Consider the following 25,192-nt stretch of genomic DNA (forward strand, 5'->3'; position numbering starts at 1 on the left):
TGAAGGAGCTAAGGAGAGGAGGTTGAGAAAGCAAGCTGCTGGCTGTGGCTCCGGAGGAAGGAAAAAGGATGGGGGCTAACAGGGAGGGAGAGCTGCAGGGAGTGGCGGGGAGACGTCCCAATATGCCGCTGCCCCCCCCCCACCAAGAGATGTACTGGCATAGGGGGCGAAACATCTGTGGTGGCCAACAACGGTGGCCTCTAGCTGATGACCCTGCAGCTGCCCGCATCGGCACCGGAGGAGGTGCGTCAGGCCGGAAGGTCGAAGCAGGAACCAACCGCTGACCTGCCTATTTGTGTGCTGCATAAGTTTGGCCCCATGAAATCCATTTGATTTTTTATTAGCACTGGAAAAGTTGTTGTTCATTTTTGACATCCTGTTCTGTACAGGATGAGGATACTGTACAGGATACTTTCCTGATGTCCTATTAATGGAACACTACTGACACCTAGTGACCAGCGTAGAATACCTCACGTCTTTTAATGCGCCTGCTGAATGCCTTCTACTGTATTTCTATTTTACTTCTTGTAGACATTTTTTTATGCTTGATTCATGCTTGATGCCTGTTTCATTTAGGGAATTGTAAGACAAATAATAGGTCGTATTCAACCGTGAAAAAGCAATGAGTGAAGAAACGGGAAGTGGTGAGAGATTACCGTATTTCTCCACCCGTTCCCCATATTTTGGTGGAAATCGGCCAAGTTTGTGTTTATCTTAATCGTCAGTGGTATCAATTATCAGTCAAAGGGGCAGTAACTATTGTAGAGCTAGAAACGGGAATAAACATGGAGGAGAAGTGTACAAGAAAGGTTACGTCAAGCTTCCAAATCCTACAAAACAGGATCTGTCAAATAAACAAAGAGATCCTACAAAGAGGTGTTAAATGTAAATGGAAATACTTTATTTCACTATTGCACAATAACAAGCTTGGAAAAAGCAAAAAGTGGACTAAAAAGCTACAAAGCACCACATAATACTGACAACTGGTAAGTGTGGCAAAGGAACACTAACAGGTCCCAAGAGGGACTCATCAACACTACCGTCTTGTACAGTCCAATCAGGAAAATAAAGGAGCACAGTCATGCCAGTTAATATTCATATGTTACAAGCTCAAGTGGGGTGGCGAGTGAAGTCCATCATCATCATCATCATCATCACATTAGCTATCTTACATGTTTGGTAGAAAGATGAGAAAAAAACCTGCTTGTGTTTTTATGAATGGGACCAAACCTGCTGGCATTTCCAATAAAAACAATCAAACATGAATGGATGACTGGATGAATTATCCTGATAAGAAGACGAGGAGGAGGACACGTCCATGTGGCCCAAACAATCCTGACGAGCCGCACCTTGATGATATCAGTGAGGGGACGGCAATAGAGGCGGGGTTGATTTTTTTTTTTGTTTAGTATTTTCCATGAGGGAGAATGCTGTACCGGTGCCCCCCCCCTAAAGGCACATGGGGTCCACTGAGCAACAGATGTGTCCGTTCTGTCAACGAGAAAGCAGATGGCGTTGCACAAAAAGCTGGACGTCTCATCTAGTTATATAGCTGGAACCTCCAAAGTCAAACATCATGGCCACTTGTTGCTAGGCAGAATTCCTGTGTTTCATACTATGAAAGGACAGGGAAAGGTGGGCGGAACGCAGAAATCTCATACTGGACCGCAGACATTTGTACATTATTTTCTGTCATCACAGTCAATGCAAAGCAGAAAACTGTGATGATAACCATAGAACTTTTTGATGATGAAACTTAAGTGGCACGCTCTGTCCTGGCTCCCATATGTTGACTAATATTTATAGAATGTTTACATGTAATTTGAAGAGGCTGCACAAGCAGTCAAAGATGTTTTAATGTTATGTTTTTTAATTATTATTATGTGTACATCACTGTTAACTTGTATGGTAATTCCTGTTACATAAAACAAAGTTTCTGATGGCCACAGTTTGACCCCGGTACAGACTAAGTGTGTGTGTGTGTTGGACCTCGGAGGTTCCCGTGGGTTCTAGTGGTACCTTGCACTGGCACAGGGTGCACTCGGTGCCGTGCTTGATCCAGGAGGAGCCGCTGAAGCGTGAGATGTGGTGCTCGTCCGTGCACGTTTTGGTGATGTCGTTGCGGATGGTGTCGGCCAAGCAGGGGTCGCTGACGCATCGGGGGCAGCACTCGCCCTCGGGTACCACCGTGAACTCGCAGTCGACGGGGGGGCACGACAGCGGCCAGCAGTCCACCTGCCCCTGCTGGTGGGAATTGAAACATTACTCCACCTTTCTTTTTTTTTAAATAGGATTTACCGTTATGGGGTGTTCTGAACTCCTGTTTCAATGCCAGTGTGCTATAACAAGACTAGAGGACTTTTTCTTTACATTCCTTTCTTATCCTGGGAAGGAAAATATGCCCCAGTGAGTACTATTCTACTTTTTGATGGGGTCTCGATGATGCAAAATGCAGTTTTTAAATGAAACATTTTTATTATTAAGAAAAATATCTCAATAGGATCCAGGTCAGGACTTTGACTACGCCACTGCAAAGTGTAAAAACTATAACTAGTTATAACTATAACTATATATACAGTTATAGTTACTGTAACTATTAATTAGAAATCCCACAGTTTTTAAATGTTTCATGCTAGCTGTGATTTGTCCTACGTTTTGTCACTGAATGTACCATCCGACCAAAGAGGGCTGTATGGATGTATTTGGATGTATTTGGATGTATTTTCCCCCTTTTACTTTCACCTCATACTTGCTCCCAAATGCTGATACTATGTGGGAATGCATAAAGGTAAGATTTGATGACTTTGAGTGCTAATGTGCATCATTGTGGGACACAACCTCTCTGAAAAAAGCTCTGTATTCATCGAGTGCTTTTCATTTGATGTTGTTCCTGACATAGTTTTATACAAGACGTCATAAATGGGATCAACCACATGACTATAATGGACGTATGTTTTTACTCAGATGTTGAAAATCTCCCCCTAGCTAGTTTGAAGCTAAATCGCTAATGCTAGCACTGTCAAGTCAAACCCTTGTCCAAAATAATTTAGATAAGGCAGACAGGAAAAAAATAAATAAAAAGATAAATAAAAAAAAAATACTTTTCATAGCCCTCAGTAAGGAAATAATACATTTTCGTTGTAACTAGCACGTTATTTTACTAAATTAAACACGGGAGATCAGGTGGGGAAAATCTAAACCGGAAGTGGGAATCAGTTTTAAGCGCACCTGGGCGTCTGCATTAGGGCACTTCCTTTCTCAGCAGGTAAGGCTGCAGACAAGTGGTATGAGAAGGTAGTCAGAACTGCACCCCAAACCTTGCGCAAACTGGAGCTACAAAACTGAAGAGGCAGCCGGTAAGAAATTCCTGTTAATATTAGCGCTGTGGTTTGACGCGCCCGTGCCACGTAAGGCACGGCCCTTTTTTTTGGATGAGACGGCCGCTGGTGACGCGCGCCTCACTTTAGTTATTGGTACTAGATTAGAAGTATTAACACGGTGCAATTGGTCAGAAAGTGGGATCTGGAACACCGTCGATCGCCTGTGTCGCGTAGGTGCACACGGCGGCTCATTGTGGTGGTTCATTTAATTGGCACCAATTGAGCTGATCAGCGAGCTTTGGGCATCGAAGGAACGCGCTATGCTCATTTCTTTTCAGTGGGCTTATATTATTTAGAGCCTTTATAATAATTTTAGTTGCGTGGCAAGATGGGGGAAATGCAAATGGTTTAATAAATCAAATAAAATAATGAAGAAAGAAATGAAGTAAAGAATAAGTTAATAAATGCAGGTTAAGGGGACAAAATTATTTCCAACCATTGTTAAAATGTTTAATGGTTAATATACTGCTGAACAACATGATTTATATCTTATATAAATACTTGCATATGTATATTATTGTGCATATTATATATATTTAGAAATATGTATATTGTGTATACTTATACTTTCCCCTTTTTTATTTGAAGGTTTTCACCTATGCGCTATGCACCTATGCACTACACTGCTGTACTACACTGCTGTGCTACGCTGTGCTGTACTGTGCTGTACATTACCACAACAAGACTTGTGCCTCACTAAATAAACCCAAAAACAGTGAAAGCATCGAGTGGATCCAGTCTTTCCTCAGTGTGGCTACTCAGACCCCCTTTTTCAAGTTCAGGGGATGCGCAAGGCTAGAAGGAACTTGACAAGCACAACACTGGACTTCAGCCATCACATTGACAGCCCATCAGCCCGGTAGACATTTTAATAGTATAGTAGTTGATAGTTAATGCAAAATGCTGATGTATGCTAAAGTCAGAGCTAGTGTGTTGCGGTGAGGCCTCCCATTGGAATATCCTTCTTTCGGTCCCAAAACAATCTGATCTGCAGTAAGGAGAATCCTCTCAAAGCCTAACCTGGAAGACGCCATTGTGTTGTGCGGTGTTGTGGTGTGAGTCTTTTCCAGCGTAATTCCAATGGGCTGTGTTTAATCTTATAGGTGGAATATGCTGGCCATTGGAAAACAATCTGTGGGCCACAAATGGGCCGCACTTTGGACCCCCTGGTGTCGCTGAAAGAAGAACAAACGATCCCACAGTGGAAATGATTCGTGCGTCATTGAACAGACGCAGCCAAGACAAGGTGGCGTGTAAAGCGTGACTTTGGCATTTATGTCTCCGTGGTGACATGTAAGGATGTGCAGATTTACTGGGAATCACTTATTGGCTGCCTCCGCACTCTTGGAACAACAGAAGAAGCTGAAAGCAAATGCAGGGAAATCCGTGTGTGGAAGATTCATATATAGGAGAAATAGACGACAAGGTAACCCCCCCGCCTCCCCCACCCCCACACACAGTTCTTCTTGCTCTGTGGACCTTGAAAGAATCACTCAGAAAAAAAATGCCTTGCTCCATCAAAGCAGCCAAAGCACGGAAGGTCATTTGAATTCTTGTTACATCTCACTAATGACTTACTCTTTCCGCTCTGACGCTGAGATGAAAACTCGTATTTATTTTCTTCTCCTTGAACATTCGCCGTTCAGTTCACAACGTTTCTCCTATTCAATCATTTCCTTGAAGACCAAGAGCATTTGTTGCCACAACCAGAGCTTTTCTTCCAGTATGGACATAAAGCAGGAGTGTGCAGCCCGTGGGTATGCAGCACATTCTAACAATATTATTTCACAAGAAAATAACAACATCCAAACTTGAAAAATCTGATGTCATTTTGCAAAAACAAAGTCTAAATATTAAGATATTATATTATATTTTTTTATTTTAAGAGAAAAAGTGGTTATAATAATACAAGTTCATTGTTGTAGCATAAAGGTAAAATATTAAAACAAAGAAAGTTGTTTGGCCAAAAGTATATAAAATATTATGAGTAACAAACAAAGCAACCCATTTTAGAAAATTTGCTTGCGTATAAATAATTTTTACAATAAATGTTAACGAGAATTAAAGCCAAATATAGAAGTCAAAATCACATGAAAAATTCACTTGAATAAAGTTGAAATAGTTAGAAGATGAAAAAATTAAAAGCCTCAAAAATGCTAAAAGCAAATACAAATCTAAATGATTGAAAGAAAACTGTAAAAAAAATCAAACAAAAATAACTTCAAAATGTAAAATAATAATAAAAAAATTAATAAAAATAATGACTTACATAAAAACACAAAAATAAGCAAAATAATCAAAAATAACTAATCTATACATAAAAGCCCCAAAATAAAAAGCTAATAAAAATAAAAAATGACTTAAAAACATGAGACATAATGACTTCAAAGTTAAATAAATAACAATAAACACAAATAAAATTGTCTTCAATAAAAGCATAACAAGTTGATCAACAGAAATAAAATAACTACATTAAAAGCGTTTAAAAATCTTACATCATAAAATAGCAGGGATGCTCCGATTCTTTAGCTAGCAATCGGTATCAGCCAATTCCCATAAACACTTACGAGAATAAAATCAAACTATTAAGGGAAAAAGGTCAAACATTTATGAGAATACACTATTTTATTAGTAATTATTATTAATAATAATCATTAGTGATTATTATTGGTAATTATTATTGGTTATTATTATTATTATTATTATTATTATTATATAGAATAGAAGAAGATAGATGGATGATTATGTAAAATTAGGAGGAAAAGTTATGTCATTTTAGTAGCACATGTTCGCATGTAGGCCACACAGTTGGGAAGACTTGGGTTTGAATCTCCGCTTGGGCATCTCTGTGTGGAGTTTGCATGTTCTCCCCGTGCATGCGTGGGTTTTCTCCGGGTACTCCGGTTTCCTCCCACATTCCAAAAACATGCTAGGTTAATTGGCCACTCCAAATTGTCCATAGGTATGAATGTGGGTGTGAATGATCCTATATATGAAAAACTGTAAATATTCCAAATCATCTCAATGACGTCTCCTTACTGCCATGACAACAATGGTTCTGTTGCCGCCGTGTCGTGCGACATATTTATGACTAAATGATCATGTGGTCGGAGCAGCTACAGTATGTTTACATTTTACTTACCAGGCACTGGCACTGCTGGCAGTTCTCCACCCAAGTGTCACCGCTGCCGTAAGTCACAGCACCGTTCTGGTGCAGGCACTGGCTGCTCAGTCGAGGGTCGCACTCGGGGCAGCAGAAAAGGTCGGCGCTGGGGTTGTCGCAGTCACACACCATCCTGCGGCACATCACTTGGCCAGCCTGAGGAAGAGGAGGAGAAAGTTGAAGGCTGTATTGGGTACATGGATCGATATGGAGAACAGGATATTAATGTTTACATACACTCAAAAATACACGCAGTCACCTCAATCTTATCAGTAAAGTAAGTGGGGGTGACGCTTCCACAAAATCAGGGGTGTACGTGTATACACCCCTGATGTACGTGTATACACTGCTGATGTACGTGTATACACCCCTGATGTACGTGTATACACCCCTGATGTACGTGTATACACCGCTGATGTACGTGATAAATCCTTCCTTTATTTCAGTTCATTGGTTCCAAACCAGGCTGCACGGCGGACAAGTGGTTAGCACGCAAGTCTGACAGCTAGGACACCGGAGTTCAATTCCACGCTCAGCCATCTCTGTGTGGAGTTTGCATGTTCTCCCCGTGCATGCGTGGGTTTTCTCCGGGTACTCCGGTTTCCTCCCACATTCCAAAAACATGCTCGGTTAATTGGCCACTCCAAATTGTCCATAGGTATGAATGTGAGTGTGAATGGTTGTTTGTCTATATGTGCCCTGTGATTGGCTGGCCACCAGTCCAGGTCTCGCCTGAAGACAGCTGGGATAGGCTCCAGCGCCCCCGCAACCCTCGTGAGGATAAAAGGTAGAAAATTTCAGGTAATGAGGTTTGCACGTTTGGAAGTGAGCCCTGAGAGACGTTTGGGGTGGCTCAAAATGCTCGGTTTCAAAAGGTATGGTAAAACTGCCCCTTTGTGATGTCACAGAGGAGCGGACGTCCTTATATGGCCGTGGCTGTAGGCCAGATAAGATCTCTGCCCTCCCCCAAGCTCTACTTCCCTGTTTACATCGATACCAATGGCTCGTTAGGGAAAGGTCCATGAACATGGGCCACTATGCAGCTGGACTAGCCAACATCTTGCTGAAGCCCTACACCTTTCCAACGTTACTTGGTTGTGTGGAAGAGTCAGAAGGGCAAGTAGTAAGTAACAATTTATCAGCGTCCTGTGTTTATTTTGTCCAAGTCCTGGAGCAAAAGTGCTTGTCTATGTAGCATTATAGAGTGTGCACACAGGGATTGGGCTTGCTAATAGCCGTTTCCCAATCCACAACAATTATTGGCTCTACCCAAGTTTTTTTTCACACTGGTAGTTACCGATGCTGTAGAAAATCAAACTCTAAAATGCTAAAGCTACTTAGAGAGACGTCTTGAAATAACCTTTTTTCTTGAGAAACTTGAGCCTGTCCAAGGATGATTTGGGATCCAACACATATGGCTGAATGTTAAAAGCTGACATTTTAAAAAGATACATCACCTTTTATTATCAACTCCTACATTGTTTATCAACTCCTATAATATTGACTTTGTAATTGTACCATCGGGAGGTCATTCAGCACTCGGGAGTGTGACCAACCACAGCGGAATGGGGGGGGGGGGGGCATTAAAACAGATCATTTCTGCAGGAAGCACAACATCCAAAAACTACTGATGAATAGGTGAAGATTCTGGAAGAACGAGAAAGCTTTGTGTGCTGGTTATTAGTTTATGTAAACTAGGGCTCTAATTTGGTAGACCAGGCGCGGGGGGGGCACACCTTCACCATATGCCTCCATCTGTCCTCAGTCCAGTTCCTTGATGTCTGACCTTCTTTTCCGCCCCTCTTTTGTCCCCCCATCCTCTCAGCGTCCAGCTGTGGCCTCCCCAACAATAACGTGTTTACCCCTCGACTCCGTCAAGCCGCTCAATGCCACTAATTTGACAGGCAGCTCTTCAATCTCTGCTATCAATTAATGCGCCTCTTTTCCATTAGGGAGCCACTTGTGCCCCCGCTCCTTTGTAATCAAATGAATCATTCGCTGCTTGATCGTTCACCACCGACGCTAATCTGTTGTAATCACCTTCCACTTCTTCCACTTGGCATTCGCTTGGGGGAAATACGGGACAGTCGTGAGGATGACAATCAGTCTGAAATGAAATCAACTCTGCACACATTTTGCTACTTGCTAAAAAAATGGCTTATGCATCAATTCTCTCCTCATCTTTACGGGTCAGAAGTGGACTGAGGGTTGGTGTGTTTGTCTGAGAGGAGGAGACCTCCAGCTGTGGACGTGTCCCTGTGGTGCAATCGGCCGACGTGCTTGGCTGTTAAGCGAAAGGTGGTTTCATCCTGGTCCTTCATGCTTGTATGTCTCACATACAGAAGAAGCAGTAGCATCACGGATCAGGAACTAAAAGACGCTTTCCCTAACATTGTTGTTTTTGTCCTGGTTGTTGTTCTAAATGTCACTGATTGTTTCATGGGGACGGGACAGAGGGGACAAAACAAGTTGACATTTGCTGCTGATTGGCCCGGCAGGGGAACACATCATTCTTCTTCTTTGTTCAGATGCTTGGCATTGAGAGACAAAGACACAAGCATCTCCCCTCTGGCACTTTGCCTCATGTCATGGCTCAAATACCTGCAAAGCGGGACATTCAACAACCCAAGTCAACCCAATCCCTTCCCTTCGTTCTTACCTGGCACGAGCACACGGAGCAGCGGTCGCTGTCCAGCACCCACACCTGCCCGCTGTGTTTGACCCTGTTGTCATGGATACAATCGCCGGTGCAGTTGTGTCCGTGGGGGCAGCGGCAGTCGTAGCCTCCTTCCAGGTTGAAGCACACGGTGTCGTTGGCGCAGGTGTTCCTGCCCGTCTTGCACTCATTGATATCTGAACTCGGTGGGAAAGAAGACGTTGCTGTTGATGCCCACAATGGAAGTACGAATGACTAGGGATTCAAAGTTAGGGATTGGATACGCAACTACACAATAACTACATCAAACGTGATGTAAAGTGATACCAGTATTGGAAACATGAGCCATTATTTTATTCACAAATAATACACAGATAGAAATCTCCCATTTTTTTTTCAGCGTTTTGTCCCACTTTGGGTGATGGTCCTTGAAGTACGCTTTGTCCAATGTTGCACATTTTGAGTACTATGGAGTACTATACTGTATTTTTACCATTTGACTTTCACCTCGGTGTGAATGGTTGTTTGTCTATATGTGCCATGTGATTGGCTGGCCACCAGTCCAGGGTGTACCCCGCCTCTCGCCCGCAGAAAGCTGGGATAGGCTCCAGCACTGCCCGCGACCCTCGTGAGGATAAGCGGTAGAAAATGAATGAAGGAATGAATTTCACCTCATATTTGGTCCCAAATGCTGATACTATGTGGGAATGCATCAATGTACGATTTGAATGACCTTATTGAGTACTAATTGAGTGCTAATATTTGTGGTACACAACCGCTCTGAAAACAAACTCCAGGTTCATAGTGATGTATGGTGGCTTCATATTCATACAACAATACATAATGAATACAATCAATGCCATTGCTATAATGTATGCACGTTTTGCTGACATGTTGAGTGATGGTGATGAATGATGATGTGTCACTCTCCTGGTGACTAGCTAGTGTGCTGCTAATGCTATTCACATCCACTATTCTTGCACCTGTCACTCAAAGGTACTGCCAAGATGGAGTCAGCGAGTAGAGTGGCGAGCAGTATTACAGGAAGTGTCTACAACGTTTTCGTGTAGAATGTTGGAAGCTCGCGTGGTGACAGCTTACATGTTGAAAGACAGGCCAAAAGACAGTTTGGGTATTTAGCGTAATAAAGTTGAGCAGAAAGATATTACATTCAGAAAGACCAATCATTTTCATTCATTGCTTTCATAAACAACAACTTCTCCCTTTACTATTATTTTGAAAATAAAGTGCTGCCGTACCTCAAAACCTTTACTTCACGACATAAATAATATCATCAGGGAGTAACCAAAAAAAACTCAATATGCCTCTGCTGGGCGGCACGGCGGTCTAGTGGTTAGTGCGCAGACCTCACAGCTGGGAGACCACGGTTCAATTCCACTCTTGGCCGTCTCTGTGTGGAGTTAGCATGTTCTCCTTGGGTTTTCTCCGGGTACTCCGGTTTCCTCCCACATTCCAAAAACATGCTAGGTTAATTGGCCACTCCAAATTGTCCATAGGTATGAATGTGAGTGTGAATGGTTGTTTGTCTATATGTGCCCTGTGATTGGCTGGCCACCAGTCCAGGGTGTACCCCGCCTCTCGCCCCAAGACAGCTGGGATAGGCTCCAGTACCCCCCGCGACCCTCGTGAGGATAAGCGGTAGAAAATGAATGAAATGAATGAATGCCTCTGCTGCTCAAAGATCCTCTACATTGCAGGAGTGCTCAGCTGCTTTAAGAACAGACTGCGAGATGAGTGCTCCTGTCTTATTGAGAATCTTTGAATATTTTTGCAGCAGGTCCTTAAAACCAGCAGAGTGCTTCTGTCTTAAAAACCGAGCGATCAAGTCATATAGAGGAACTTGGATTAGCATTTTTGCAGTAGATCCTCAAAAACAGCAGAACACTTCCATCATTTAGAGGATCTTGGCCGGCCAGTTTTGCAGTAGGTTCTTAAAAAGAGCAGAGCAGCCCCGTTACAAAAAGTAGATTATCTTTGACTGGCATTGTTGCAGAAGGTCCTTCATTACTGTATGGCTCTCCTGAGGAGCTTTAACTGGCGGTTTTGTAGATCCTACAAAACAGCGCTTTTATCATATACATAGATGTTGGATGACTGCTAATTTAGATTTTGACACTTAAAAAGAGTAGGCCCTTAAAAAGAGCACAGCACCCCTGTTAATAGAGGATTTTGGACCTGTGTTCTGAAGGACCCACCTCAAAAAAGTTTGAAAGTGAACTTGCAGGCTGGTCTGACGTCATTCACAAGCCTGATTTGGCCTTTGGGCCGGCAGTTGAATATCCTAAGCAAGCGTATGCATTTCCCGGCCTGCACGTGTGATATCTCAGTCAGGACAGGAGGAGAAAGTAGAGGTCCACTCACCGACACACGACTCCCCGTTGGCAGAAAACAAGCCGTTGTCATGGTAGCCGTCACGGCACTCACAGTGGTACCAGCCGGGCAAGTTGACACAAGTGGATCTGCTGTCGCACACCACAAAGCCGTCCGCACACTCGTCAATGTCTGAGGAGGAGGAGAAGAATGTGATGGGATGATGCATTCAGGTATGGCTGAAACCAATGCGTGCTTATCAATCTTCTATGCTCCTGATGCCGTCAAATGGCGTCAATGTGATGAAAGTCCACCAACACGCTCATAAAATGCTGGAAATGTTTTCGAGCTGCAGGGGAAAAAGCCTTCTAACAGCACGGGAGCGCTTTACTTCTACAAAGCTTCACTTGGAGAAGCACTTGACTTGGATGCTATCCTCTCAAGTTTCCCCATCGTTTTGGCTCTCCGCATCTTTCATCCCTCTTCTTTTATTTGTAGCGGAAATGTCACTGCATTTGGAAGCACAGCCAAAAAAACATGTTGACGCCGACCAACTCATCAATTCCCGTCTCCTTATTACTGAGCAGTGATGGGGAGGTTGCCAATGAAACGGCTTTTAGAGCCGGCTCCTTAAACTGTCGTTTGTCCGTTGCATCTGAATCCCAACCGGCCAAATCTGTTACCTGTTACCTATGATTGTGTAACGGTTTGTTTTCCACCTCCTCTCTTTCTATAGCAGCATTCAGTTTTTGGTCATTTGGTGTCTTTTTGTTGTACTTTTATGGACTGTCATTGTTTTCTTCTTGCGCCTCTTTTGTTAATATGTGAGTGTCTCTCTGCATCTTGGGATCCAAACCCCGGGCCCACAATGAGGTGTTATCAGGGGTGGGCAAACTACGGCCCGGGGGCCACATCCGGCCCGCCAAGTGTTTGAAATACTTTTCGTTTCAAGTGTTTGAAATGAAATACTTTCCAAAGTATTTCATTTAAACTCAACATACAACCTGGCATCACGGCTTGAGCCAACCTTTTGATGGTGGAAGTAGCTGTTTTATCAATTTCATTATTTGATGTGGTCTGTTGTTTACAAAATTCATTCATTCATTAATTTTCTCCCGCTTATCCTCACTGGGCTCCAAAATGATTGTTTGTCTATATGTGCCCTGTGATTGGCTAGCGACCAGTCCAGGGTGTACCCCGCCTCTCGCCCGAAGACAGCTGTTTACAAAATGCTTCTGAAAAAAGGGACACAAACACATAATAAAAAATAACAATAATAATAATAAAATAATAATAATAATCATTCATTCATTCATTCATTTTTTACCGCTTTTTCCCACAAGGGTTGCAGGGGATGCTGGAGCCTATCCCAGCTGTCTATGGGCGAGAAGCGGGGTACAACCTGGACTAGTCGCCAGCCAATCACAGGGCACATATAGACAAACAACCATTCACACTCACATTCATACCTATGGACAATTTGGAGTGGCCAATTAACCTAGCATGTTTTTGGAATGTGGGAGGAAACCGGAGTACCCGGAGAAAACCCACGCATGCACGGGGAGAACATGCAAACTCCACACAGAGATGGCCGAGGGTGGAATTGAACCCTGGTCGCCTCGCTGTGAGGTCTGCGCCCTAACCTAATAATAATAATAAATGTAATTTATAACGCACTTTACATCAAATAAATGATCTCAAAGTGCACATATAGCAGATTGTATGATACTTGTAAAAATGGACTGTTACGTGTAAAATACAGGGTACCTTTACATACTGTAAAAAGCAAGAACTAACTGATGCTGACAAGGAAAAGCGGGTAACAATGTGTGAATGGTTCTGTAATGTGCTTGAAAATGACAAAAACTTTCTTGAGAACGTCTGGTTCTCAGATGAAGCCCATTTTTTGCTTTCCGGGCACGTCAATAGCAAAAACAATGTTTTTTGGGGTTTGGAGGTTCCAGACAAAGTGCTTAAGAGGCCGCTTCATTCCGTTAAATGTACTGCCTGGGTATGTCCACGGAATGGTGGACATTTGGAACACATCTTGGGAAAGCCATAAATTGACTAAAATTGACAGAAATAGCTGAAACTCTGGTGAATGGTCTTCCATAAACTGAATAATGTGTGGTTGTAATTTGAAATAAATAGCCTTTTAATCAAAGTCACAATTGAAATTTTCATGGGTACGCATCTTTTTGGGTCACCTTGTACTATAGAGTCTAGCACCCCCCCCCGTCAATTTTGTTAAATCAATGCGGCCCGCGAGTCAAAATGTTTGCCCACCCCTGGGTGTTATACTTTAGGAATCACAGCAGCTGAAACATATCGTCCACCATTTTGTAATATTTATTTTCATTGCCTTTGTCACAAAAGGACGATGCGCAAATGGGCTGAATTGACGAACGATGGCGTTTTATACAGAGACTGAGACTGACTGACAGGAGGCTTCACTTACTCGGTTCATTTTGCTGGAAACACACACGGGTGTTGAGACCGATGCACAGACTGAACTCTCCAGACAGAAGAGGAAAACAAACACGCTTACACGTCAATATATCTTTGCCAGCAAAATGAATGTGGTTAATTGATGATCATGACAGGCCTAATTTAACAACTATTTTCGTAAGAACAAAACACTCAGTGAAGGCCTTTGGGAGCCCACTGATGTTGACACCAAAATACAGCCAGACCTCGGTTTCATATGAGGTACCACTTGTACACTGCATATTTTGCCACATATTTTCACTTCATGTATTGTATTATGTATAATATGCAGCATATACATGGTTTACTACTCACTCTACTGTATATAATTTGATTTGATGCTGCACCAGTATTTCATTCAAGTAAGAGACTGTCCCATGTGACAAGTGTGTGTGTGGGTTTGGGGGGGGGTAAAGCGGGCTGCAGTGTCCTCCACCCGCCGCCTAGCCAGCAATGGGATTTATTGGCTAATGAGCTCTCAGGCTTTTCATAGAATATCTGCAGCAGATGTAGTGTTAATCAAATGTGCCGCAAATGAGGCTTTACCTATTTAAAAGTTACCTCAATTTGTCTTATGCCTTAGTGGTTAAGTTCTTTGCATGGAAGGTGGAAACAAGCATGTGGCCAGGCAGCAGAATACCGCCAGAGAACCATAAAACAGCCAACAAAGATGCAACAAAACGCATCCAACACAAGTCCAGCTCTGGAAAAGTATATTTTAGAAGCATCTTAAATATTACGGAATATCAACATAACCCAGCAGACCACATTTTGGTATTATGGAGTTGTGTCACCCAAGTCCCACCAATCAGTCAGCCACTGTAGTACTGTACTATGTTCTATGGTCCCATGACAAAACAGCAGCATGAACGTATTACCTCATCCCTCAAAGACGCTATTTATGTCCCAGTGTCTAAAAATATTTTCAGCATTCCACCTGCTCCACAAAAAGCCTTTTCTATTTGGTCTGCATCCTCGCCGCTTGTTTTTTTTTTTTTTAAGTCTCTTCCATCCTCCATGAGAGTGGTCTCTATTTTTGACCGACCCGCAGTCTCCTCTTGGATAAAACGTGTCTCAAGCAAGTACAGGTAAGGTATAAAATAACTAAATGAAGCAATTTCAGTGGAAATTATGTGTGAATTCTGTGCAGAATAAATGTTAAAATAACTTGGAAAGGTGTTTCACTCACCGAGGCGAGGTTGAAACCAGCAACCATCCGGGTATGAGAGGACCACGTTACTACGACCCCAGCCACGCCCACTTGCATATGCATGGTGGCTTAAGTGAGCAGAGTCAGCTGAGGTCTACATGTAAAGTAAAATACATTTCCTCCATTGAAATTGACCATTTATTGGGGGGCTGAAATATAAGACAGAAAATAATTGCAAACACATTTTTCGCCAGTAGGGGGCCCCCCAAATAAATTGCCCATTCATTTTCAATGGGCGGGAAAATCTTAGTCACAGTAAATGTGGTTTCAGTTTTTTCTAGTCTTGAGCTTTAGGTGTATCTCAAGGTGTCCTGAATGAGCAGAACTTTTCAGCATTGACACAGTAAATGACAGGTGTTCAGGTCTTGATGGGCAGGAGGAAGGATGGAGGCGATGGAGGATGAGGAGTTTTCTTGTTATGCTGAGTGGCAGGTCGGCAACAAGGGCGCTATTACAGCAGCATAAAACGAGCACCAAGCGGATGGTTGTTTCTCCTTTCTTCCACCTTCTACATGCTCCAGTTTTAGCTCCGCTGTCAATCATGGAGGAGTAAAAAAACTGTCATCACCTCCGCTCACCCTGCAGTGTGCCTCGACTCTGGAGCCAGTTTGATCTATTCTCCTTATCTCGTCCTTTCATCGTCCCCATCACTTTTTGTCCGTTTTTCCTTTTCTCCACCTGGAATGTTAAGATTCTCTTAGTGGATGGCCGTGCTCTGAGGGAGGGATCGCTCTGCAGGTCGGGATGCGGTGCTGCAGTGCAACATTCCATGCGGCACTCATTACCGCTCCCATCCTCAACCTCCTCCAGGAGCCTTATTTCCATCCCCGCAGAGGCTCACCTGATCATCCTGGTAAAAGTCCAGCAGGAATTACCAGGAAAAATCCCTGGGTTCCAATTAGACTTTTGAATTATTTGCCAAGATTTTAAATCATATTTCAAGACCCAGATCAGCGACGACGCCTCCGGGAAGTCCACCTCCATCCGCAGAGGCCTTTGGGCACCAACATCTTGACCATGATTGATGGATTCCTGTTTATATATTTCATTTCATATCTTCTAGCTCTAAATCTATACCTTTCTCACCAGCAGATTGTAATTTCTATGAATGGTTCCTTGCACTGACTCAGATATTACTTATGTTATTGTAGTTGGCATACATGCTTCTACTGTTATGATTATAGTAAATAATCAATAGCTTGCCGTTTGGCATAATATTATAGTTGTATTGGTCTTCACTGTAGTAAAGGCACTCGTGTGTAATATGCACAAAGACATTTGCATCCAGATCTAAATCTTCATCCCAGGTACGTGTGGTAAGGCTCAATGAGTTCTGACAGAACTGGGGAAGCTGTGGTTCATTGAGGGGATATACGTATGAACGCCAACATGTTCTGTCGCATTCTGAGGCTTCGCTTCCTTGGTGGAGGTCGCATCCCAGTCTGGGGCTGCATGAGTGCTGTCGGCACCAAGGTCAACTTCAGTTCATTGAGAGGAAACATGAAGTCCAACATTTTCTGTGACGTTCTAAAGCTCTGCGTCCTTAGTGGTGCTGGTGTCGAGGTCTGGGGCTGCATGAGTTCTGCCGGAACTTGGGGAGCAGAAAAAGTCCAAGATGTCCTGTGGTCCTGTGGCATTCTGAAGCCTGGTACCTTTGTGGTGGTAGTTTCAAGTTCTAGGCTGCATGACGCTGCCTTCACTCTTGTTCATATGAAAAAATGAATTCCAACATTGGGAAGCAGTTTTCCAACACGAGAATGAGCCCAAACAACTCTGACACCCCTGATTGCTGTAGTACTGCATATTCAGAATAAAATGCACTTGAAGTGTGGAGCAACGCAGCCGTGCAGGTCTGAGAGCCGTGCAAGCAGCACAAAGCGGCTTCTCACTGGGTGAGACGTTCCATTCGGGTAGAAGCAGCAGGTCGCACTCTTGCTGAACGACAGCTCCCGCCATTAGCGGGCTTCTAATTAACACACACTAATTAGGAGTGATGGATTGAGCCCCTTTGTAAGGCTGTCTCTAAATAAATAATGGCTACATAATCATTGCACTTAAATAAGCCATTTGAGGTTAAACAATCGCTGACAGCCTCCTCTGTAAGGCAGCCAGTGAGCTGCAATATGCAGTCATGCATCATGGGTACTGTGAAGGCCACGCCTCTAATCTTACTGTTGCATTGGGCATTATGCAAAGGACAAACAACCGTTGGCCAAAGAAAACTATCCCTGGATGACCTCAAGGACACAGTGGCCTCCTCCTTTCCAGGACACTTACATTTGTGCCTCATCTCCTGTTTTTAATCACCTCTACTCATTACCGTACATGTCAACATCAGTTGAACCTCAAAAGTCGGAACTTTATAGATCTCTTGAGACTTCAGCTCAGTGAGCATCTGAACAAATAACAAGTATGACGACGGCCACGGAACTGCAAACATTTGAACAAAGCTGTACCTTTATAGCAGCACACGTCTCTGTCCTGGCGTCACGCAGGAGCCAAAAACTCAAAAAAAAAAAGTGTTCATGCCAACACAATCTCGTGAAATCAACACTACTGCTGATAAACGACCACAATGGTGTGAAAGTGGAAGCCTGACGAGCCTCCAAGAGTGTGTAGGAGGCCCACGCGTCTCAGCCAAATCGCTCGTTCTCTCTGTGTGCTGCCCTTTCAAACACAGCAACTACCAAAGCAGAGCTGCTGATCAAAAACAACTTGGGAGTGAGAGGATGACTCAAAATGCTTCTCCTCTTGTGAGAAGTTTGTGTGAGGTCTGCTCAGGACAATTTGTATCAACCAAAAAGCACCTTTAAACTACACAAAGCCCCTTGTGAACATAGGAGCGACCGCATGTTGTAAGGACTAGATGCCCTTGGTACACTGCCGATGATTTACCTCTTGCCAAGATGTAAAATCACATTTCTAGACATGATCGATCATTTGCCTGGTTTTAAGGCCTAATTACTTATTGACTTCATAGTGCAGCCTAAAGTTTAGAATGAGGGATTAGTTGGTCTAGTTTCGCTCAAAAATGTAAAATTTTTTCGTGTTTTTTTTTTTGCGGGCAAAGCCAGGGCCAACTCCACAAGACCTGCCCCTGTAGCATCCCCCCGAAGAGACCAGCAAGAGGCCATGGAGGAGCAATCCCGACCAGCAACAGGACACCAAAGGTCTATCAAAATGTTTTATGATATACATTTATTAATTTACTGCTATTGATCTGCAAGGTCGTGGTGCAGGAGGTAGAGCACGTTGATCACGGAGTGAAAAGATTGGTGGTTCAATCCCTGCTTTCCCCACCCATTCCTTTGGCCAGCCCTCTTTGCAGTGTAGAGTCTTCCAAGGCAAGCAAGTCCTCGCTGACAGGCCTGACAAAGGTTTTCTGGTTCTTGGGACATGCATGGGAAATCCCTTCTCTGACAGGAAAGGAGCCCAAGCTTGTTCGAGAGGTTGAGACATTCCGACTAGACATTGTCCGACTCACCTCGAACCACAGTTTGCATCCAGCAACCAGACTCCTCGAGATGGGCTGGAACCCGTTGTACTCTGAAGTCGCCGCAGGGGAGATAGTCCCCCAGCCCAGTGCCTTTGTGTTGGGGTCATTCCCAGTGAACGAGAGGCTCATTTCTCGAAAGCTTCGGGTTGGGGAAAGGGTTCTAAGAGTCATTTGTGTGTATGCACCAAAGTATTAAGGGTACCAAGCTTTCTTGGGGTCTTGACACCTTAATTTGTCATTGATTCCTAACGTTTAGAGTTTCGAGGTGCAGACTTCAAGGACTTCAAGGGTGTCTAGTTTGGGGACCTCAGGATCATCATGCTGTCACCTTCAATGTTGACTGGGGCAGTTTGCAGCTGAGTGAGAAGCTTTTGGGATGAGACTTGGGACCATGATTCTCAGGCGAAAAAGGGTGGGGTGTACCCTACGGGTTGGGAGTAAGGCGCCTGCTCCAGGTCGAGGAGTACAGGTACATCAGGGTCTTGCTCACGATTGAGGGAAGTTTGGTGCATGAGGTCGACTATTGTATGGCATTACTGTAGACACTCAGACAATGAATGCCTTTGCTGTACAGAACCGTTGTGGTAAAGCCAGAGCTGACCTGGAAGACTCAAGAAGAACCAGCCAGTTAAGGTGACTCGGGCATTTAGTCCAGATTCCTCCTGAATTCCTTCCTGGTGAGGTGTTCTAGGCATGCCCAGCTGGGAAAAGGCCCCCGGGTAGACCTAGGACACACTGGAAGGATTATGTCTCACAGCTAGCCAAGGACTGCTTTCTTGTGGAATTGGAAGTCTGGACTTTTCTACTGAGACTGTTGAGAAATGAACAGCAGGTTCACTAGACAAAACATTACAGACAACGGCAGCGCTAACACACACACAAAATGACAGCACATGTAAAGGTAAGAAGGGCAACTCCTACTAGGGGAATAATAAATAACTCAAACGTTATTTTGGCAACTTGAACCACAATGCATGCTGGGAGCCGGCATCACTCCCAAATAGGGTTGTGACAAAATATTCATATAGCAAATTACTATGATATTAAACCCTACTATGGATTATCACCATTCCTGAGTCCAGTCACCATTTTACATGTCATCCAGGAGGAGTTCCACGACAGGACAGTAGAAAATTGGTTGGTCGTCACAGAAGAAGAGAAACATGCGTCTAATTGTGATACTCCAGCATAGTTAAAATTAAAAGTGTAGACTCACATTGGACTTTTTTGGTTCAACTCAGGCTCCAAACGCTTCCTGGGCCGAGTGGATGAACTGTTTGCATAATGAGGTGGGGGGGCTTACCTCAAAAAAGTCAATTACCTCAATTCTTTACTCTAAAAACATGAATACCAGAGGAAAATCACTGTCTATTGTCCATTTGAAGGAGCACCGAGGAAATTTAGCTAGCTAAATTGGCTAGCTAACAATAAAGTTAAAATCAAGCACATAGCGTATGAAGATGTTTTTTAGTACGCGATGCAGCGTATAGCTTAAACACAGTTAAATACATAGTTCCACAAGTACTGACAAACTTAGTTTGAGACCCTTAACACAACACACACACACACATAAGAGAACTAGAGTGATGACCAAGGCAGGAGATATCTGCTATGTATGATATGGTTTGTTTACAGCACAAGAAATGGCAGAACGTTTCAGAAACCAGGGCGACGACGCGTGCTGATTGGTCCACGTCTTGCACAATCTTGAAATGTATAAAAAAACGGGCAGGGAAAGAAAGGGTGGTTTTTTTGCAGCTGCGCTGTACTAAGACCCAACTTACTGTTGGAATACAGGGAATGCAAATTAAGCCCGGACGTCTGTATTAGATATTGTTAGTATCAGGAATAAATACTCTGGTTTTCATATACCGTTTTGGTTATTTAGTCTGCCCATATCCTCAATTCGACACCCACAAGGAGATCGTCTCGAAGTAAGGGAGGTCGAGATTTCCTTCACTTTTTTTCAGGCCAAATAAATATCAAACCTCAGCAATGAAAGAAAGACTACATAGACCAAAAGAAAGAGCAATGAGAGGAGAGCAATGCCTTATTTTGAGGAGCTTGACAAAGTTTTGGGCTACCGACACCAGCCTTGTCAGCTTGCCGGGGTGGAATAATACCAGAATAATACCAGAATGGTGTACTTCCATAATCCAGGAAGCTATTACAAAAGACAAGGCTATAAAAGTATGGACTTCTGTCAGTTGTATTTGTTTCATTCAATGTTCACAGCACAATTTTGAGTGTAAATACTAGCCTGTGGGTTAACGTTAGCACGCTAGCTTGCTATGGTCAAATGAATGATGCCTCGCTTGTCGCTACCCTCCCATTCTCCCATTGATTTGTTTTCATTTGTTTATATGGTAGCAAACTAGTTTCATTGTAAACCAATAGTAACAACTAAGCAAGAAGTAACAACTATTTTACAGCCGTGGTCTGGTTTCATGTATTTTTAGCGTTCGGTCAGAAAACAATGGTGATGAGAAAGATCAACTTCCCCTCGTTACGAGCCTGCGACATTCACTCTGTGCTAAAAGGTTTTACATTTTGCACCTTAATTTGTCCATTTTTGTAACTTTCCATTGACATGTTTATATGTAAATAAGGACTACAGCGAGTTGCAGCATCCATGCAATGTTGAAGAGATACGGTATGTCAGCTGTACCTATAAATATCAAATATAACTTGGTCATGATTTAGTTTATTTCTAGTTCACGCCACATGTAAATGTAAACGTAAATGTAAAGTTACCCGAGTTTGTAGACATCACACTAAAAGCCTGACTTTGAATGTTGTACATTCATGCAAAAAGGTCAAGTAACAACACAGAGGAAATAACCCAAATATTCCAACATGTGGTCATTATACATCGTATAACAACACTAAGGCGGCCATATTGACTGTGCAGCTTGTCAGGGGCACACGTTACATGGCCACCCCGGCTTACATTTATATCCATGACTCCAGTGTGTGTGTGTGTGTGTGAGTGTGCGTGTATGTGTTGCCTCGGCGGTGCCCTGCATAATTCATGAGGTGTCACACTTCTCGGCTAGCTGGTGTCTGTCAGCTTGCCTTCCCCCCCACACACACACACAATGATAATGACAAGTCACAAAAACAGCACAAATATAGAACACATGAGTGCATAATTATAACACAAACTAAACAACAATTGAATAGGCCAACTGGTACATTGTGTGTATGTGTGTGTGTGTGTGTGCATGGTTTTAGGTTCGTGTGGGTGTGTTTTATGACAGGCCATCAAGTCTGCAGCCGTCTCAGGGGAGGCCTTTAAAAGCTGCCAGGCTTCTCTGAGAAGAAGGAAGGTTCGGTTCAGACTTTAGTGAAAGCATTTCCATGTTCACCCACCAGCACCCAAACACGTGGGAGGAAACCAGGCTAGACCCCCCGATCCCCTAGAACCCTCTTCTGTCAGTCTGGGAACATCTCTGTCTCCTTTGTTCCACTTCAGCTCCTCTGGAAGTCGTCACCTCCATCGATTCCTTGAAGCTCCATCCATGACTGAAAGGACTGTTCACCACATCCAACATTAAATAGCGTCTATCTCTTTCGTCACACTGAAAGGAGACTGCAAAACAATGAAAACATAACTTGTCAATCACACTAAATTGGGCCTGAAAATCTGGTGAGGGTCCCTGGTGGTGGTGGTGGTCCAGCATTTTGAAACTATGAGGAAATAAAATCACATCAAAAAAGAAAAAAATGAATAGAAATAAGATTTTTAGCTTTTCTCTCTATTTGTATGTAAATATTGAATATATTTGAAATATTTATGTCAACAACAGTAGGCAAACATCTGATGGAGTTGTTTACAACTCACAGACACACATCATGTATTATATATGATGCAACATGTCCAAAAAACTTGTAAATAAAGCAGATGCAACAGAATAAACAAGCACACTAGTTTTTCCTTTAAGAATATACTCGGTTATATACGGAAGTGTTGGACAGAGATGCCTTAATAACTGAATAATAATCATAGCATGACGCAACCATCGGGTATAACACAAATACAGTCGTCCATCGCCACATCGTGCTTTGAATTTGGCGACTTCGCTCTATCAGTTTTTCCAAAACATATCAATTGATCAATCATTGTTGAGTATAGCCTGTTTTTAGCCAAACATTTTGCATATTTAAGCAAATTGGACCTGTACATGTTTTTGGCGAAATGAAGCATTTTCAAAAATCAACTAAAGAAAGTAAAATAGAAATAAGGCATTCAGAAGGTGCTGTTGTGTTGCCAGCTATTTAAACAATAATGACTGTTGTGTGCGGGCTCTCCAGATTCTGATGATTTGATAACCTTTGACAAAAACATCACAGCTTCACTACATTATAAGCTCTAAAATGTGTTATTTTGAAATATCATTATTGAAAAAAATAAAATAAATAACAACCACTCCCCCAAATTATATCTAAATAAATAAAAACATTAAAAAATACACTCTACTTATCCTGCAATTCAAGTCACAACACTAAATATATTTGCTTTGAAAAAAAAAGAAGCTAAAATGCAAATAATTTTAATCCACAATAGAAAGAAATCCTAATTCTGTTTCTGACAGATGAAACAAAAAAGGAAATTATTGCGATTGTAAAAAAAATGTAAAGCAAAAACAGCAACTGATTGTAATGGAATTGAAATGAACATTATAAAAATGGTAAGAAGATCATAGAACCGCTGATGTACATCAATAATTTATCATTTCATACTGGAAGATTGGCCCAAGAAATGAAAACAGCTAAGGTAGTTCCAATTTTTTAATGGTGACAAACACCAATTTACAAACTATTGACCTGGTCTCCTGGTCTCCTGGTCTGACAAAAGCCTTTGATACAATCAATCATGACATCCTAATAACTAAATTAGAAAGGTACGGAATAAGAGGATTAGTTCTGAACTGGGTCAAAAGCTACTTAGCTGACAGGAAGCTATATGTAAAGATAGGAGAATACACATCTGCAAGTGTAAATAGTACGCATGGAGTACCCCAGGGGTCAATACTGGGACCAAAACAGTTCAACTTGTACATATATGACATTTACGAACTTAAAGTCTTAAAGCTGGTATTATTTGAGGATGATACCACTGATTTTTGCTCCGGATGAAGCATAGAAGAAATCAATGAAATGGTCGTATTAAAACGATGTTTTGATAATAACAGATTGTGTAACAGATTGCCAGCCAATCACAGGACACATCTAGACAAACAACCATTCACAATCACATTCATGACTATGGACTGTTTTTTGGAATGTGGGAAGAAGGTCAGAGAAAACCCACACATGCACGGGAGGAACGGTGATACCCAACGAAGATTCAAAGCCAGATCTTCCAGGTCTCCCGACATGCCGAAGTCACAACATAAATGCTAAAATTTTTTTTTGAATGTTATGTTATTATTTCAGACTGGCTTCTCCATTAACTTAGCACCACAGTGGCTTGTAGTTAGCCAGTGTGGTGCAGTGAGGAGCCACTATGCCAATGAATAAGTTCTTCTGTGTAACAATGTTAACAATAACAATAATAATGTCTCTGTAGCTTGGTTAGTATGCAGGTCACTTTATGTAAATGCAGCTGTCTCTTTTTATCTGTTTTTATATCTTTATAATGCACAGAAAAGAGAAAAATGTGTGTTCAAGTCTCACATAAGGATTATGGAAGGTGGGCAAAATGAGCCAAAAAGTGCAGTTTTCCTTTAGGTGGTTGTTACTTGTTGTTCAGTGAGGAAACTCTCTATACCTCCACTAATGTTCCCACATTTGGTGACCCTCGTCATGAGTAATATGTCGACCAACAACAGTGCAGCCATACTGGTGCCACTCGATGCTAACGAGGCAGCTATCAACCAACAGCCAACAGCGGTTTTTCCTTACAATCCACAACGATATTGAGATTTCCGCAAATTGCAACATTGCTTAAATTGCTGCACGATGTAGTTAGTACTGTGCCATGTTCAAGTCCGTGAGGAAGCGGTTAGGATTTACTTGGCAAGTTGTGTAATAACAGTGACCTTACCAACTGCATAGAAATCGGGGGGGGGGTTAACATTCCACCTACCAGTTTTACTCACAGTGTCTTGAAAGAAAGAGCTTGGAAAACATGACACAGCAACGTAAGAGGTAGATAACAACAGACAAGCCGCTGCCAGCAGATCTTCAATAATGATCCTTTCTGAATGTTCCTAAATGGGCCTTTTACTCACAAACATTAAGAATTTAAAACCAGTATCATAAATAAATAAATCTTATTTTGAGCTGACACTGTAATAAAAAAAACAAAACATGTTTGTGTTAGTGTGAGGTCTCACTCGCTCACATTTGCTGAACGTTTGTGGGCGAGTTTAAGAGCTGATATGCTAATAATAAAGAAAGCTAGTAATACAAAAATATGCTTGCTGACCGGATTGTATTAAATAATGACCTATAGTTCTGAAAT

General features: G+C 42.6%; 1 protein-coding gene across 2 annotated transcripts in view; it reads right to left on the reverse strand.

The window, feature by feature from the left end:
• Positions 1-879: 879 nt before the first annotated feature.
• The window catches only part of nell2a (neural EGFL like 2a), a 112,551-nt gene continuing 88,238 nt past the window's right edge, over positions 880-25,192 (reverse strand). Inside the window, exons 16-20 of one of the 2 annotated variants that reach the window (XM_058074908.1) lie at positions 11,582-11,722; positions 9,203-9,396; positions 6,523-6,699; positions 2,020-2,241; positions 880-1,491 (exon numbers count right to left, since the gene is read on the reverse strand). In XM_058074908.1, coding sequence (XP_057930891.1) covers positions 1,450-1,491; positions 2,020-2,241; positions 6,523-6,699; positions 9,203-9,396; positions 11,582-11,722 — 776 coding nt within the window. In that variant the 3' untranslated portion in view covers positions 880-1,449. Of the gene's footprint in view, positions 1,492-2,019; positions 2,245-6,522; positions 6,700-9,202; positions 9,397-11,581; positions 11,723-25,192 lie in introns of both variants that reach the window. The other variant, XM_058074907.1, reaches the window with a different exon arrangement.

This window comes from Doryrhamphus excisus, chromosome 6, assembly GCF_030265055.1.
Source record: "Doryrhamphus excisus isolate RoL2022-K1 chromosome 6, RoL_Dexc_1.0, whole genome shotgun sequence".
NCBI classification, from domain to species: Eukaryota; Metazoa; Chordata; class Actinopteri; order Syngnathiformes; family Syngnathidae; genus Doryrhamphus; species Doryrhamphus excisus.